Source organism: Argentina anserina, chromosome 4 (assembly GCF_933775445.1).
Source record: "Argentina anserina chromosome 4, drPotAnse1.1, whole genome shotgun sequence".
NCBI classification, from domain to species: Eukaryota; Viridiplantae; Streptophyta; class Magnoliopsida; order Rosales; family Rosaceae; genus Argentina; species Argentina anserina.
This window is the reverse complement of record NC_065875.1, coordinates 23066458-23083836: the sequence shown is the minus strand read 5'-3', so window position 1 is coordinate 23083836 and position 17379 is coordinate 23066458. Positions and strand designations below refer to the sequence as shown.

Below are 17379 nucleotides of genomic sequence, written 5' to 3'. Positions count from 1 at the left end.
AGTAGCAGCTCCAGTTCACTATCTCTGAGTTTTGCTGCAGGCTTTTTGCTTAAGAGGGAAGCTTTGAATATGATTTAGCTAACATGTTCTTGAATTATGAGTTCATAACAGGCTTTACAGCTCTTAATTGCCGTAACATTAGCGACATTAATCAATGGATTATTGCGTGGAGGCTCAGTGACTACAGATATATATATGTAGAAGCTAGCTATGTCATTTGCAATTGGCATTGTTTTGTTCACTTGTCACTGCATGAGCCAACCAAGGCCAACTGGGGTTTTGCATTTTTTCAATTTTTAAGAAGCTCATGGGAAAAGATGTCGAGGGTTGAAGGAAACTGTAGCTTCAGATTATCCATTACCGTGCCATATAAGTACATATATATATATATATATATATAATCCAGTAGAAGCCATTGCACGTGTGCACAAAATATACAAATTGCTTGATCACTACATTCAAGGTATGTATTCTTTAGGTTCGAGCTACTTCGTTTCATATGTAGTTTAGACATAATTCTATGTCACCAAGCTGGTCAATTGATATTGCTACACAACATTTACATGATGAAAAAGAAAATATGTATGTGTTTGTCTTTGCAAGCTTCACTCCTCTTTGGGAATCCACTTGCTCCACCAGAGACTCTTCCTTTGGTTGTTAAGCTCATTCATGCTCTCATTCAATGTTCTCACAATCTTCCTCTGGAGCCAGAGAGCTGAAGCAAGAACATTTCTTCGAGGACTAGACTTCTTCTTAGGCGCCGTTTCCTGCAAAGTATAGGATAATTAGATCACTGTGAAGGAAAACATGGATAACTAATTGCCTTGTGGTGTTCAGGTACAAACCATAAGCTCCTGGAGCTGAGCTTCAGTGAAGCCACCATCCTGCTTGGTTCCGGATCTTGCCATTAGCCGAGTAACCCATCTGGCAGCCCCCCCATAGTCTTGTTGTGTGTACCGGAAGAGTTGCAGCCTCAGACTCTGCATGACAGACAGTGCCAACAGGCCTTCCTTGTCAAAGTAGGGACATGCTAAAGCCGTTTTTGCACTGATTCTTTGTCTTGGTTTGTATCGAACCATTGATGTCAGAAGTTCCCATCCAATTCCACCATCTAAATCCAACAACTCAAAACCTTTTCGTAGGTCAGAGCCAGCTCGAGGCTCAACTGTATTCCTCCATGCAACCAAGTCATAATCACATCTTTTAAGCTGGCGGTTGAATTGAATCAGGCCGCTGTCAGTACGTAATCCTGGGAATGCCTGTATGAATATCAACAGTTAATCACGGCTTGTTAACATTGGTCATCTTACCAACAAATTTGTTACTTACCATTTGTAGAAAAATGAGCCCGGTACTGTAGATATCGAATCTATCGGGCAAGTTCATCTGTTTAAGATCACATTATTAAACCCATTAAAGCAATTGAGAAATAATCTAGTTCCATTTAAGCTGAGATAGTTTCACAGTTATTCCACCTGCCATAGAACTGGAGAAAGTGCTGTTGCCACTGGAGCAGACGGTGCAGATGGTGTTTGTGTGCTCATGATGTATTGCTCTGGTGCAGCATATCTGAAATAGGGAAAAATTGAATGTCAATGCCTACTAATATGAACAGATTACACCAAAGTCAGACACTCTTAGAATACTGAAAGAAAGTACTGAATGGAAGATATAAAATTACATACTAGGAAGATGCTCTTCATACAGTTCATTTCAGTAAGCATGCCTTCATAATCAAGTATAAATGTTTCATCAGCATCTACTTCTCATGTACGGTGTGTATAATACACTACACAAAATGCAGGCTCATTTGCTAGAACTTCTTATGCTCAAGACATGGCCTAGATCCAGATAACTATTTCATATAAAAATCAACTGTTGGCTTCCCTGATTGAGATTTAATTTTGATTTAGTTCTTCTGTCAGCATATTTAAGTAGATGATGAATTTTAACAGTAAGCTGGTAATGTTCTAGCAATATCAGTGCATTCCTATAGTATCTGGGTATAAAACCAGTAGAATATTTAATCAAACTTGTTAGGGCGTATTTGTGATCCCAGTAGTCTTAAATGATTAATGAAAATCATTTGTTAGTTGTTCCTCCTGCCATTACCAAATAGTTCACCTTGCCTTCGACAGAAATTTACAAAAATCTACTACTTACACAACATGAAAAAGAAGAAGATATTTTTAATAAATTGCATCAGGTAGGAATGTAGGATGTGGTTTCACAGAAGATACCTTGGATCCAAAAGAAATTCCTTGGGAATGTAGTTGATGCCAACTCTCAAATCTGCTGCAGCTCCAAGATCAATGATCTTGAACGTACGAGACCCTGCTCATATAAAAATTGGAATTAAGAAGATACAAGTTAAATTGGAGGATGGAGATTTCTTGATTGAAAATGTACATCATGACACTTGTAAGTACCATTACCTTCAGAGAAAATAATATTCTGAGGCTTTATATCCCTGTGCACAATCCCTGTAGAGTGAAGACCGTCCAATGCAAATAAGAGCTGTCTCATTATAGTTTGAATGATTCTATTTTCCCTTTCCAGACCCTTTGGCAAGTCCTGGACTTCTCCAATTATCATGGTTTCGACCTGACAATTTATGTGATCATGAGTGATGTGAAATTGACAGCTAAATGGTTAAATGAAACCAGGACTTGCTGTAATAGACATCAGAAGCAATCATATAATCATAGCTTTTAAAAAAACTCAGTGAAAGAATCCATACATTTGGGTATTAAAGTTGATTATTAAACATCTAAAGACCGACGAGAGAGTACCAACATTGTAGGGAAAGTCTTTGCTTTGCATCAAATCATAAAGTGTGGCTTCCCCTTCAAACCGCCATATAAGCCAATACTCAGCTCCTTGCTTTGAAGAACTCTGCATCCACATTCAAACATACATTTCTTATCATCTACAATGTAACAACGATAATGATCCAGAATCCATCAAGATAATGATACCCTTTAAATCATAGAGTACTAGCAAGCATCATAGAGCAACACCTCAAGGAAGCCGTACTTAAAATCAGCACAGCTGTTCGCACACGCCCTTCGCACCCTCTCGTTCATCCAAATCTCCACCGCACCATATTCAGTAGCCTTTTTCAGCACCAATGCCTCCTCTTTCTGTTGACAACCCAAAAAACCACACATCAGCATATCACATCCTCCCCACAACACAAACACAACCCAAATCTTAATTTCAACTCCTCATGATGCTAATAAGATAAAGTGATACATCCTAAATCAGACAATTTACTTCATACCTTGGCCTTCTTGTTAGCTAATGAAACTTTGTACACCACCCCAAAAGCTCCTTCACCCAACTTCTTCCCCAACACAAAGTCATCCTGCACCAAAAAAAAAAACCATCAGACTGGAACTAAACCTTACAAAACAGTTACCTAAAAAACCTTAAAATCGGAACCTTCTTGTAAGTGGGTCTGAAAAACCTCTCAACAAAAGCAAGCACAAACATGTCAAAGAACCCGGGAGCGACACCGGGAGTGGCCCACAGATAAGAAAGAGTCCCCATAGCCAAAATGGCACCAGGAACCGTAAGCGTCAAGGCATTAGATTTGGGGAGAGTGCTTCTGTAGATCATATCACCGCACTCCATCACGGTGCAGGGCAGCCCCACCCCAACGCCCAAAAACAGGTCGTGAACCGCGTGGATCAGCTCCCCGCCCGAAGCGAAAACCACCACTGTTCTAGTGTTTGAGCTGGTTTTGACTGAACGAGAGGGCTTGATTATTCTGAGCTTGTTCCCGAGAAACTGGGAGGTGGGCTTTGATTGGTGAGGGTGGAGTTTGGTGACTCCGATACTAACTCCTCCGGCTGCGACGGTAGCGACCATGGCCGCGAGCGGGTTCAGAGGTTATATTGAATTTGGGGAATTCCAATCTCTCAATTCTAAGTAGTAAACAGTTTGATAATCTAAAGCAAAGCATCACTCAGAAGCAAGAGAGAGTATCTTAGTTGTGACGGTTAGTTATTACAGGTATATTTGTGGAGGGAAATGACTCTATAGGATTGGTGGCTAATATTCACCACAAAGGACACGTAACCTTTTTAGTTCTTTTCTCCTCTCTATTAAAATTGGGCCGCGCAGTCCGTTAAGGCCGATCGGATCTTGAAGTTCAGCCCATGTCTATATAATCACAGATTCCTAGCTGCTATTTCCGTCCAAAACTACAGTAGTCGCCATCGATTGATCGAGATTATTGTCACCAGCTTACACATCACAACCTCAACGAGTTCTTCTGGCCGGAAAATAACTCCAAAGTAATTCATGTCATCGCATTTGAATGATCCTTGTAGCCGTACAAGACGGATGTGAAAGCTTCTACACAATAATTTTGCCATGACAAATTATTGTGCATATCGGACACATCACGCGGACAACGTACATTGTTGTTCACTTGCTTGACTTGATGGTATACAAAAATTCAATTCTACCCATACAATTCGAAAATACAAGATTTCTCTGATCGGTAAAATAAAAAATTAGAGCAGCGATACTAGATTGTATAGACATTATACAGGACTTCAACCAATGACTAATGACTGATCGAGTTAATTGGGTGTAGCCCAGTAGTGACCCTTGTGCTTTTAGGAATTCTCTTCCATATCGGACGGCTCGACCAAGGATACGTCTCAGAACATATTCACGACCATCATTAATTGCCTAACAGATACAATTTCGGATGTTACAAATCCGTGAAGAAAATCAAACACCATTTAGGATGTTATGACTCCGTAAAGATATTCAAGCATCTCTCATTACCACCTGACAACAATTTGAACAGAGAAAAAGGTGGCGAAAGTGACCATGTACTTACCTGGATATAACAAGCATCAGCAATGGCAAATGAAAGCGTTCTTATATATGATCTGCAAATACAGGGCCATGTCAACTTTGTCTTACATCATCCTCTCCAACTTTCCCAGAATATGGGATTGCAAAAGCAATCTGAATGATGGATTGGAAAACAAAATATAAGAGCTTGGATGGATATTGAATTGAAGTAACAGGCCAGCAATATTGCTTTGAGAGATCCACAACGGAATTGTCAACTTACCAGCTGAATAGCATCAAATATAGGCGTGAACATGCATAATTGCTCATCTTGTTCTGAAGTACAGAAGTCATCTTGCAAATCCCATCCCAGTGTCAATATTAACATATAACCACAGAATTCATAAAAGAAAAACAAACCAATACCTAAATAATTTTAGTACGTAGAGAATATTATAGTCCATCCCAATCAAATGCCAATTCAAAGCAGAATTTACCAAACTCTAGGAGCACACCCGAATAAATGCAAGGTTCCAGATTCATTATGATAGAATTTACCAACTCTATCATAATGAATCTCACTGCAAGGGCCAGTATCGCCCATCTCCCAGAAGTTATCCTAGTTTAAGTAAAAAATAAAGCACCAATAAAACCGATCAGACGATGAGCCATTTCAACCCTAAACCCAATAGGTAATCCGTAATCATCATTTATAAAATGAATGACCAAAAAAATGTTGTACGTTGTGATAATGTTTGCCAAGTGAAACTGAAGTAACTAACCTTGCAGGCAAAAGGTAGTACACGTCCAGGTGGAAGAAACTTGGGCCATAAAAGTATCAGGAGCAAGACCCAGCTTCTCATCACCACCAAAATCTATCTCCTGGCAGCTTATAAACCTGCATAACAATCACAGTAAACCATCAGCGTCGCAACCATTACCAATAACCACAAAGCTCTAATTTTCTTGCCTGAGTGAGAAGCTCTCGAGCTCATTCAATGGCTTCACTCTTGAAATAGTCCCCAAATTAAGGACCAATGCCCAAGCATCTCGAAGAAGGTATGATGGTAGGTGTCTTTCCCGACATCTTCGAGATCATTATGCTCCCAGTACTGTGCGTTGTACGTGCTTCTTCTCTTTCAAAGAATTTAATAAAAGTGTGATCACGGACGAGCTTCGCCGGCCACCGCGGCATGTCTGATCCTAATAACCAAAACCACAATCAATCAATCCACAGGTTCATAAACACATACACAATGTTAATCGATTAACACGATCATAACTTAAGAGGTTGAAGCTTGATTACCCATAGCTGTGAGTTGGTGATCTCCTCTCTGCTAGCTACACGGCACCAGGTCTGTAGGTTGTTATATTTTAAAGAACACGTAGCGGCAAACTTGTCTTTTCCCTACCCTGTCCGACAGTCACCGACGCATTTCTGAGTGGCACGTCCTCATGAAGCACAACTTTTCCCCTCAGACACGTCTCCACCCTCACATCCTCCTCCTCCTCCTCGTCACTGTTCCACGAAATACTTAATTTTCTAAACTCTTGATTAAAGAAAACTGATGATATGCTTAAGCAAAGCTTTTCGATGCTAAAACAACAGGGTCCGGCGAGTCCCGATCACTGGTGAGACACGTGGCGAGGCAGGTGGCTGATAGACCTGAAGATTCAGCTCGCTGAAGCTGTGCACAGGAACATTGAGAGGAAACTCGTATTTTTATTTTAGTTCCTTTCTCCTCTGTTAAAACTTAAAAGTGGGTCGCGCAGTCCATCAAGGCCGATCGGACCTTCATTTTTCAATTTGCCTAAGCCCATACCTATCGCAATAATTGAGGGCAAACGTTTATATAATCAACATATTCACAGAGCTTATGTGCTTTCTCCTGTAATAACACTACAGGAGTTGTCCTCGAGATTATTGTCAACGTACATTGTTGCTTTAATTCCTCAAGTTTATGGTATATAGAAACTCAATTCTATCCTTACTATTCGAAAATACAAGATTTCCTTTATCAGTAAAATAAATCAAAGCAACGTTACTAAATTGTATACACATTATACAGGACCGCTACACATAGGTGGAGATGAAGCTTCAACCAATGACTAATGACTGATCGAGTTAATCAAGTGTAGCCCAGTAGTGACTAGTAACCATTCCACTATCTATACCCTTCCCTAAAATCAAAACCCAAAAAAGACGGTAAAAACAAGATGTGTTGCTCTTACTTCACTGACCTGGATCATCAAAATTTCCACCCCAACGTTTTCACCCTTTTCCGAATTAACCGCCGCCGAGTGTCGTCATCAGCTATCAGCAAACAGGGAGGAGTGGCGGAAGAGGTCATAGGGGGCCCAGAGGCTATCCAAGGGGCAGGGCCTCTTGGAGTCCAATCGGAGCCACGGCTTGCCCTTACCGCTCCAATGGAGGAGGCTCACCGGGCCAGGGTGGAGGTCTCTACACAGCCCTTCCAGGTTGTCACCGCCCAGTCCGTGCTGGTTCCACCTGTGCTCCACTCCCTCCACGTCACCCGCGAATACCAACAAAAACGGCGGCAACGATCCCAGCTCGTAAATACGGTGCCGTTTTTGGACGCTCATCCAGTGCTCCAGCTTCTCCGTGTACCTCCCCTTCCTCCACTTCAACAGATCGATCACCATCACTCCCGTGTTGAAGTAGCACGCGCTCCGCCCCGAGAACGCCGCCGCCAGCACCGCGTTTGACCAGAATTTAGGGGTGAAGTAGTTGGTGAAGTTGGCGTGGCAGTACTCCGGCGCTCCGAGGACTCGCGCGCCGAGGTCGATGCGCCAGAGCTTGGCGACGTCGTCGACGACGATGAGGTCGGAGTCGAAGTAGATGATGCGGCGGACGCCCGAGGGGAGGAGGTCGGCGAGGTAGATGCGCGCGTAGTTGAGCGGCTGGTCGAGGGCGCGCCGGACGGAGTAGGAGATCTTGTTCCTCACGAGGTTGCAGTCGAAGTGGTAGAGGCGGAACCGGAGGTAGGGGAAGGTGGCGGTGATGACGCGGCGGAGGTCGTCGCGGCGGTGGCGCGTGGCGATGAAGTGGAAGACGATGTTCTCGGGACAGGTGGCGTGCTGGAGGACGGAGAAGACGCCGGCGATGGAGCCGCGGAGGTAGGTGGAGTCCAAGGTCATGGCGATGTGGATGATCGAGGGGTTGTGCGACCGGGCGTCGAGTGGGGACCACGCCGTCCGGGGGCAGCCGCGGCCATTCCGGAATGCCGGAGCTTCTCGGAACTTTGGGAGCTCTACGGCGGCGGATTGTAACGCGGCGGCGATGACGAGGAGGATGAATGTGGAGAGGCGGCGGTGATGATCTGGCAGTGGCATTTGTTCCTCTGCTGTTACTCTGGTGGAGAGGAGAGAATAGAGAGACGATGGGTTTTCACTCTTCAATTGGGGGGTAGTTGCGTCTTTTCAGAGGGGACCCCGGAGGGGGGGGTAGAGTGCAGTGGAGACGATGCTTTGGTTTCTAGCGGGTATGAATGGAATGAGGGGCAAAATCCAGGCTGGAAAGACGCGTCCGTTTTTGTCTGTGGAGAATTTTTTGATATTTTCTTTTTAAAAGTGGAGTTTGGGAGACTGGGACCGAGTTAATGTCTTGCGGTGGTGGTTGCGGCGCCGCGGCGGTTACGACCGTGATCCACGTCGTGAACGTAAACGCGAGAGGTATCACGGACGACAAGTCGTGCAGAATGCTTTACTGTGGTTAAATAGTTCCCTTCTTGGCTCTTACCTTTAGTTAAAAATGGAAATTTACACAGTATACTTTATAATCTTTACCCAATAGGCCAATATGATAACTTGTTTAATTACCATAATTCAACAAGTACGGTAACGATTCTATTTCCAATAGTATGTGGAGTAATCTGTATACCTGTCATTGGCGTATTAGATGAAAACTTACATATCAGTTATGAGTTATTTGGAAAACATTTTAATTGATTTTCATAAATCAATCAATGTTACACTATTAACTAATCACAATCAAGTTATCAATCTTTCTATATATTGTGGAAGAGTGTTGTTTATGTAAGCAAATACCAAGATATGGACTGAAAACCAAACCGCATATTCAGTAGACATTTTGTCATGACTTCTAAAGCTAGCTTCATAGAAGCAACGAGCTATAAGAATATCTCCAACAACTTATCTTAAAAATTTATATTATAAATGATAAAAATACCTAAATTTTTTTATAAAAAAAACCTCAACTCCGACATATCCTTTATTTTATTATATAAAATTAAATACAAATGGGTATAATTAAATAAAGATCAAATTGAATCTTATGATGTCATAATTTATACCAATACTAGAAAATGAATGATAAATCATTCTTTTTTATTTTATTTTTTAGGATAAAGAGTGAATTTGTTTTGGTAAGAACTAAAATTTAGAGATTGTTTTGAAAATTATATAGATTTTCAAAATTATACAAATCTAGAGATTTTGTTTCTCTCTCTTCTCACCTTCTATATTATAGATGACGGTTTATATGAGCTGTTGGAGCTACAAATTAATGTTTTTCCTCTATAATATATATTATTTGGGTTTTAGATCAGCTGTTAGAGATGCTCTGAGTCCATAATTAACTGCAAGTTATTAGCAATCTCATAAATATCTGGACCGGTTATCTCCATCTGCTGGACTAATAGTTGCAACTCGCAAGCATTATCAACAGGGATGACAATATTACCCATTAGGTAGGATATTCACGGGTATTTGATCCTAATAGGACTATGTAATGGGTACAAACGGGGAACGGGTATGAAAATCTCCTATATTCAAAATATGAAAACGGCTAACAGGCGGGGATGGTATTTTGATCCCCATCCCCATCCCCACCCAATAAGAATAAAATATATATTATATATGTTTTAATATTTAAGTAAATAAAAACTTTTTTATAGTTATTATTTTATTTTGAAATAGACTTGTATCGGTTTAAGTTGGATTAATGTAGAAAAAAAAACTAATTTCATCATAATATTTAGTTTTTATTTTAGATTTTTACGTTTTTCTATACTTCATGTGAATTTTTATATACTATAACAAAATATCATTAACGAGTATTTGGGCATGTATGAGAAACGGATCCGAGCGGGTATATGGACGGGGAATACCTATTACTTTCTAACAGAAATTGGGGTGGGTATAAGAATGTAATTAAAATTAAATATGAGTATGATATTTCGATTCCTTGACCCTACCCTACCCATTACCATCCAGTAATTATCAAAGCCAAGTTTGAGGATAGAAACCTCTATTGCAGGACTCATTTTGTAGGCTATTTGGAAATTTTAATATCATTCAATATGGATCATAATCTTGTTATTATTTTTATCTTTAGTATGCAGCTGCGCATCTTTGATTCATTCATATTCTATCAAACCAAGTCGGGCAAGAATCACAAAAGTTCTGATAGTTTAAGAGAAATTTAAACTCCATTACAACTGTTACTCATACCGAACTGTAATAAGACACTCATACCAATTATTGTACTGTTTTGTGATCACAAAATTAGTTTGAATAGGCAATGATTTTCTAGATGAATATTATCACTTTCCCCCGATTAATGATTTGTTTAATAAAAAACTTGAATATTTTGGAATCTAAGAATCTCTATATCGTTTTCTTGATTGTCTCTAGAGCTAACACTAACAGACATAATAGTGACGTCCATGTCGTTAGATAGATAACTAAAAGAAAGTAGATAAAAACAATTAACTATCACGGGTGAGAATTGAACAAATACCCTACAAGCCTCCAACCAAAACGTACAAGCGTCTTATGGTTTCTTATGGAATAAATAAACACTTAATTTAGGGTAGCAGGTGGCAACATTCACTGCATATCAGACTGTTTGGCAGGTTTAAAGTATAATTAATGGGTAACCATCCTAAATTAACACGTTTTAAGTTCAATTACTCGTAGTCTCATAGTAGGTGTGACCAATGGTTTAAATATCGTTTTTGATATCGTATCGGTCGAGGGGTATAACGATATATTAGGGGATATATCGGTTTTATTGGGGATATATCGGTTTTATCGGATTTGCTTATTTTCAATAAAATTTATAAAATTATACTTCAATATGTACCAAATAAACTAAAAAACGGTACTAAGTAAACTAAAGAAAATAAATACTTGATTTAATGACAATTAAAATACACGAAAGACATCTAATAATAAAAATAGGTATTTAAGAATGATTATTTAGACTTGAAATTCATCATATATATTTAAAATTTATATAAATTAAAAATATATATGAAAAAATAAAAAAATAAGTTTTTTTTAAAAAGAGGAAATAAATATTAAAAAAAAAGTAAACAAAAAATGAATAATAAAAAAAATTCAAAGTTTGACTGATATTTGACCGTTGACCATCATTCTTGCGTTGACCGATAAATTTTGACTGATATGCTCTTATCGTATCGGATTCGAAATATCAGCGATATATCGGCGATATCGCCGATATTTCGAACAGAGGGCGTGGCTAGTAACTACAATGACGCACGAAGTTTAAACCCTAATTAGTACCATCCTAAATTAACACTTTTTAGGCTTAAGTCATAATAATACTCGTATGGGGGGGGGGTACTAGATCTCTATCTGAACATAAATTGAAAATCAAACGCTGGATCAATTTGAGAACCAAATAATAATCCAATGATAGAGGAGATGATATAAAAAGGTATCAATCATCAAGAACAAAAAATGATGCAATATATGGTCAGACATAATTTACGAGATCAAATTTTCTGGTAATAAATGTTACTAACTAGGCAACTTTGATCGTATCATCTCTTGATACTAGTTGAGTTTGGGGGCAGAATGCAGTAGCCAACTCTAGTAGTTTTGTGTGCATTTTAAGACAACTCTACAAGGCCATGCCAAAGTTGAATGTTTTAGTGGCTCAGTGTAACCCTCTGATGCGCACATGCATCAGGTGAACAATTACTTGAGGAACGAGCACACGTACGTAAAACAAAATAACAAGGTCATAATTACTGTTACCAATATGAAATGAATGAGACTTACCAGGGTTGGTAATGCGATGTTAAAACCTTTATTAGAGTATTATCAGAGTTGTAGAACTATACTCTTTCCTTGTGTGGATCTTCAATTTCGATCTGGTTGGCTCTGTGTTCATTTACGTAATTGTAAATTTGTAATACTTGCATTGTGCTTGATACCTAGGTAACTATGAGCTAGTATGCATGAGTGAATGGTAGTTTTGGGCGTTCTTAGGTTCTTGATAGACATTACACATGCATTACCGCCAAAAAGCACCAATCCCCAGGTCACCATGACGCCCTTCCCTCCTCATTCCCCGGTGTGGTTCGAGCTTTTCCGGTTGAAATTCTGTTAACGAGAGTACAGATACACAGCTCACGTGCCCCCCCTTCTATTAAGTCACGGACGTCATTTTCATTTATAGTTTTTAAACTCATGGTCACCCACTAACTAACCAAAATCAATTATCGTTTATTTATTCAGTCACACACATTAAGAAAGCAAAGTCCAAAATCTGACCCCACCATTTACTTCCCTCCCCTGTAATCTCGCCTTCTCTTCTTCCCCTAATTTTCCTCGCTTCATGAAAATTGAGGTCTCCCCCAGTTGTGTCCTAACTCAGACACCCCCACCCAAATGTCGCCCCTCTCCTTCTTCCTCCTCCTCCTCCACCTCGCCGCCTCCGTCCACTCCTCCTCCCCCTTATACGGTAACTCTTTTTTTACTGCGACCTCTAACCCTCTGGTTCTGTTATTTTACTGACTGTGTAGTGTTGTTTACTACTACTGCAGGAGCCTCGTTTAACATAGATTGCGGCAGCCTCACTGACTCCGTCGACCCCTTCAACACCACGTGGATCTCCGACAGGTTCTTCACCGGCGGCGCCACCTCCGTCGTCTCCGAGCCTCTCCACTTCGACCACCCCCAGGAGAAGACCCTCCGCTACTTCCCGCCCTCCGCCGGCAAAAAGAACTGCTACGTTGTTCCCGATTTGCCCTCCGGCAGGTACCTGGTGCGCACATTCACCGTTTATGACAATTACGACGGCAAGTCGCACCCGCCGTCGTTCGACGCCTCCGTCGAGGGGACTCTCGTCTTCAGCTGGCGCTCGCCGTGGCCGGAGGAGCTCACGCAGTCCGGCGCTTACTCCGATCTCTTTGTATTCGTCACCGACGGCGAGGCCGATGTCTGCTTCTACAGTATCGCCACCGACTCTCCCGTCGTCGGATCGCTGCAGATTGTGCAGGTCGATCCGGCGTCGTACGACGGCGGCTTCGTCGGCAAGGACTACATTCTCGTCAATTACGGAAGGCTGAGCTGCGGCTCACGTCAGTTCGGTCCAGGCTTCACTAACGACACCGACAAGTTCAGCCGCTCGTGGCAGTCCGACGCTCAGCTCCGGTCACCTGACACCGAGAAGAGCTCGCCGGTCAGAACCATTTCCACGACGAACTCAATTTCACACACCGGAGACGCCCCCAATTACTTTCCGATGAAGCTTTACCAATCGGCGATCACGGCCGACGGCGATGGAGTCTTGACTTACAATTTGAATGTGGATGCTAAGCTTGATTACTTGCTGTGGTTTCATTTCGCCGAAATCGATCCGAAAATGAACAAAGTAGGGGATAGAGTGTTTGATATCATCATCAATGACAAGAATGTGACTCGAGTCGACATTTACAAGGAGGTGGGGAGTTTCAGGGCCTATACTTGGCATTATACTGTGAAGAATTTGAGCAGTGTGCACTTAAATGTGACGCTTAAGGCCGCGGCTGGTTCTCCGATTATCAGTGGGCTAGAGAACTATGCTATGGTTCCGGCGGATGTGGCCACGCTGCCGGAACAAGGTAATGTGTCTACTTGTTGCTCATTGATTCAGAATGCATGTGTTTGTTTTTCAATAAAAGCATTAGTGTTGTTGAACTGTTTTATTGACAATGTATATGATTTTCTGTTGTGAGGGGTTACTGAATTGGGGCTTATTTGTTTCCAGTTGTTGCAATGAGAGCTTTGAAGGATTCGTTGCGTGTTCCTGATAGGATGGGGTGGAACGGCGACCCTTGTGCTCCTACTAATTGGGATGCTTGGGAGGGTGTTACGTGCCACCACAATAAAAATGAAACTGCTCTTGTGATATCTCAAATGTAAGAATTCCTTCTGTTTTCTTTAAGAACTACAATACATCTAATTGTGTGTCCTTACTACAAAACCATCTGTAGAGTATTCTATGAATCCATCTGATGAAACTGCTGCTCGACCGAATTCCTGTGTTTGGCAAAACCATTGTAGCAATCATGTATGAACAGTGTTTGTGATTTGCAATAGTTTTCTGAAACTATGGTGGTCTTTTATACGGATTTTGTAGTCTTGGCCTTGTATCCAATAGTTAGACAACTATATTAGCCCAGTAGTTGTCCACTTCTTTTAGCAGTACTCATGCATAATCCTCCCCTCAGCATTTCAGATCTTTAGTGTCATTTTTCATGTGCAATATCTGACATTCAATGAATTGTATCATGTATTCCAGTGATCTTGGAAGCCAAGGCTTGAAAGGGTTTATCAGTGATCAGATCAACCTATTGTTGGACTTGCTAAGCTTGTAAGTGCAAAATTTATATGTAGTTAGTTACTGTTCTCTGTATATTTGAAGTGTTTCTGAAAAGTTATATTGTTTGTTTTTTTATATGGAAACAAATTATCACAGGAATTTAAGTTCTAATTCACTGGAGGGCAAAATACCAATAGGGCTGGGCCAAAAAACTCTACAAAGGCTGTAAGTCTGTCTTATATAACTACAATATATGGGTCAAATAATCAGGATTATTGATTTGTTTTCTTTTGTGAAGAATTGTCCACATATTTCTTTTTCATACTTCTGCTTGATTTCATAGTTTAGTTCTATTACGTAGTTTCTACATCATCATTTTTGCAGGGATCTGTCTGACAATCAGTTAACTGGTTCAATACCAGAAAGCTTAACTTCTTCAAATCTCCAGCTTGTGTAAGTCAAATTCCTCGGATCTGTATTCTGAAGTTCCTTGGCATCTATTTATATAGATTTTGTTGTTGACTCACTTGACTGAGGCCCTGTCACCATTCTGTCTTTACTGTATGGCACACATTGAAACTTTTTGACAATTCATAGCTGGTTTAAAACTTGTTTTCATCTAATCTTCCCATGTTGTAGAATTTAGTATAGCTCATTTTACCCTGAAAATAAATAAATTATATTACATGCTGTAGTATTTCCTTTTATCGGTTTCGTCACATTGCAAATGTTATACAAGAAGTTTCTATTTGTTAGCTAGTTGTTCAGGCATCATATGACTTGGAGACACTGGCTTTCTTCCCCTATCCCTCTGCATAGAGATAGAAAATACTCAAAACAGTGTGAAGGAATCTCTCTGTATTGTCCTTCTGCCTCCCATGTGGTTCATTGGTTTATTGTTGATTTTATTTGTATCAGGTTATTGAACAACAACTTATTGGAAGGCCGAGTGCCAGAGCAGCTGTATTCAATTGGAGTGCACGGCGGTGCAATTGAGTATGTCATAATTCATTTTTTATCTTCTTTGTTGCACTAGAACTTGTTGTAATCTTGATTAAGCTGTGGGTTGTTGCAACTTGGTTGTATATGGTGATGTTCTCTATGGCTTTGGGAGGCCTACACTGTAGGAGATGAACACCTCACTCTTCGTTGAAAGAGGTTTGGTCACTTTGGTGTGACCACTGGTCTGCAAGTCTGCAACCCTTGGTGTAGAAGTTACAAGATGATTGCATGTCTTTCCCTTGCTAGTTATATATTGCCTGTCCCTTGCTAGAGATATATATCTTGTTTAACTCTCTCTTTGACAGTCTCTATGGAAACAAAGGTTTATGTGGTGTTCCATCGTTGCCGGATTGTCCTTTGTTTTGGGAAAATGGAGGCTTATCTGTGAAGGGCAAAATTGGAATAGGCATATCTTGTGGTGTTATCCTCTGTTTGATGCTGTTGGTGTTGTACATAATCTATGTCCGAAGGCGTAGGAATGATTATGACTTCGGTTTTCCTCATGACTTAATACGTAAGTAATATCTGGCAGTGGGCAAAATTTGCCTATATACTTATCTTACTGTTGACATTATCTGTATTATTTTCGGAATGAAGACCTTTCTGAAGTTATATTCCCTCTTTCATTGCTCATTTCCATTTTTCTCAATTACTATTTCTGGCCATTTGTTTGTTCTAAGTTGAGAATCTATTATTTGCTTTTGGTGACTTCCAGATGATAACTGCAAGCAGCTTAAAGACAAAAGAAAAATTCAGTGCCTTGTAAATTATTTCTCAAGATGTCTCATTGATGCATATATTTAGTATATTTGCATATTTGCGAATTTACTACTCAACATAGCACTGTAGCAGCCTGATCAATTTGGTTAAATTTTTGTCACTAGTTATAATTCTAGTTTCTGTAAAGTTCTTCACACATCAGCAGAAACAGTTTTTATGTTCTAGCCATCTTTGTAATTAGTATTTTATGAATTCCGGGATGATTAATTGAAATGTGAATTTATGTGCCTATTCATTTTGGTTGAACTTTTTCCCATAGTCATTTCCAAAAAGAGACACGGGGACAATCAGTTTTCTTCAAAGTTCTAGTTGTTATGGACTTTAACCCATATCAGTAGGCAGTAGCTTATTAGAGAAGTGAGCTAATCAGATAATTGTCATGGCATTTTATTTGTGTAATTATATGGATATTATGTACTTCTTTTCCAAATAACAGATATTTTTTTGCTTTTGAAATAATGGTTCTTCTGCTCTTGTTGCAGCACTTGGTGCCAAGACAAACAGGTATCACAGACAGAAGTCCATAGCTGTTCTTGAAATGGAGAGCCAACATGCCAAGGCTGATCTACAACCTTTACGAACTCCCCGAGGCTAGTGATCGAGTATGTTCACATTCATTCCACATACCAAGAATACATACAATGGCGAGCTTGATTGTCTTTGTACAAATCTGTCAATCAAGATAAACGACGACACCTTGAGCTCCTGAACTTGTTGGACTCGTGGTTTTTGCAGTTTTTAAACAATGTGTTCAAGTACGAGGTCCTCTGAAGGATGTAATCTGCATAAGACAATGGCGCTGAATTCTTTTATACTGACAAAAGAAATGCATAAGGCTCCAGTCATATTATACCAGTAGTTTTGCAGGCTGTGATGCATATACTGATGTAAATTTATAGTCGAATTGTTGATACCAGCATTGTTTCAATGAATCATTGTCCAAAATTTTCCTCCACATTATTCATTTGATCGATCTTGATCCTGGATTGGTATTCGCCTGAAATCTGTCTTCTTGTAGTCCATTTTTCTTGGCTTTGTTTTAAACCTAACATTCTATATTTCTACAGAATATGTAGAGAATCTTATTTGTTTTCTTTACTAACATTTGGTATACCGTGCTATTACGATTTACAAGTTACTATATTCCAGCCTATATGCAATGACCGTCTCGTGGTTATTTGGTT

At 40.1% G+C, this 17379-nt stretch overlaps 3 protein-coding genes across 7 annotated transcripts; 1 reads left to right on the top strand and 2 right to left on the bottom strand.

Moving 5' to 3' along the window:
• Window positions 1-430: 430 nt before the first annotated feature.
• Window positions 431-5711, bottom strand: LOC126792655 (serine/threonine-protein kinase STN7, chloroplastic). Of its 3 annotated transcripts, none has more exons than XM_050519107.1 (14): window positions 5598-5711; window positions 5313-5434; window positions 5099-5169; window positions 4859-4989; window positions 3445-4704; window positions 3284-3367; window positions 3021-3143; window positions 2797-2895; window positions 2436-2604; window positions 2241-2334; window positions 1476-1569; window positions 1330-1386; window positions 846-1259; window positions 431-767 (listed from the first exon to the last, which is right to left on the bottom strand). In XM_050519107.1, exons 5-14 carry the CDS (start codon window positions 3871-3873, stop codon window positions 606-608), a joined length of 1725 nt encoding a protein of 574 aa, XP_050375064.1. In that variant the 5' UTR covers window positions 3874-4704; window positions 4859-4989; window positions 5099-5169; window positions 5313-5434; window positions 5598-5711; the 3' UTR covers window positions 431-605. The 3 variants fall into 3 exon arrangements, with proteins under 3 accessions (XP_050375064.1, XP_050375063.1, XP_050375062.1); XM_050519106.1 differs by having other exon boundaries at window positions 5331-5434; XM_050519105.1 differs by having other exon boundaries at window positions 5099-5434.
• Window positions 5712-5785: 74 nt separating this feature from the next.
• LOC126792656 (probable galacturonosyltransferase-like 3) lies at window positions 5786-8589 on the bottom strand. 3 transcript variants are annotated; one of them, XR_007671936.1, is made up of 3 exons: window positions 7057-8589; window positions 6122-6334; window positions 5786-6018 (listed from the first exon to the last, which is right to left on the bottom strand). XR_007671936.1 is itself a non-coding variant. In XM_050519108.1 (1 exon), exon 1 carries the CDS (start codon window positions 8167-8169, stop codon window positions 7126-7128), a length of 1044 nt encoding a protein of 347 aa, XP_050375065.1. In that variant the 5' UTR covers window positions 8170-8588; the 3' UTR covers window positions 6838-7125. The 3 variants fall into 3 exon arrangements, 1 of the variants encoding a protein (XP_050375065.1); XR_007671937.1 differs by lacking the exons at window positions 5786-6018; window positions 6122-6334 and adding an exon at window positions 6341-6638; XM_050519108.1 differs by lacking the exons at window positions 5786-6018; window positions 6122-6334 and having other exon boundaries at window positions 6838-8588.
• A 3829-nt stretch (window positions 8590-12418) lies between these two features.
• On the top strand, window positions 12419-16923 carry LOC126792654 (receptor-like protein 4). Its single transcript, XM_050519104.1, has 9 exons — window positions 12419-12571; window positions 12654-13712; window positions 13859-14009; window positions 14393-14464; window positions 14570-14638; window positions 14798-14866; window positions 15332-15409; window positions 15721-15929; window positions 16678-16923. Exons 1-9 carry the CDS (start codon window positions 12499-12501, stop codon window positions 16788-16790), a joined length of 1893 nt encoding a protein of 630 aa, XP_050375061.1. The 5' UTR covers window positions 12419-12498; the 3' UTR covers window positions 16791-16923.
• The last annotated feature ends 456 nt before the right edge of the window (window positions 16924-17379 follow it).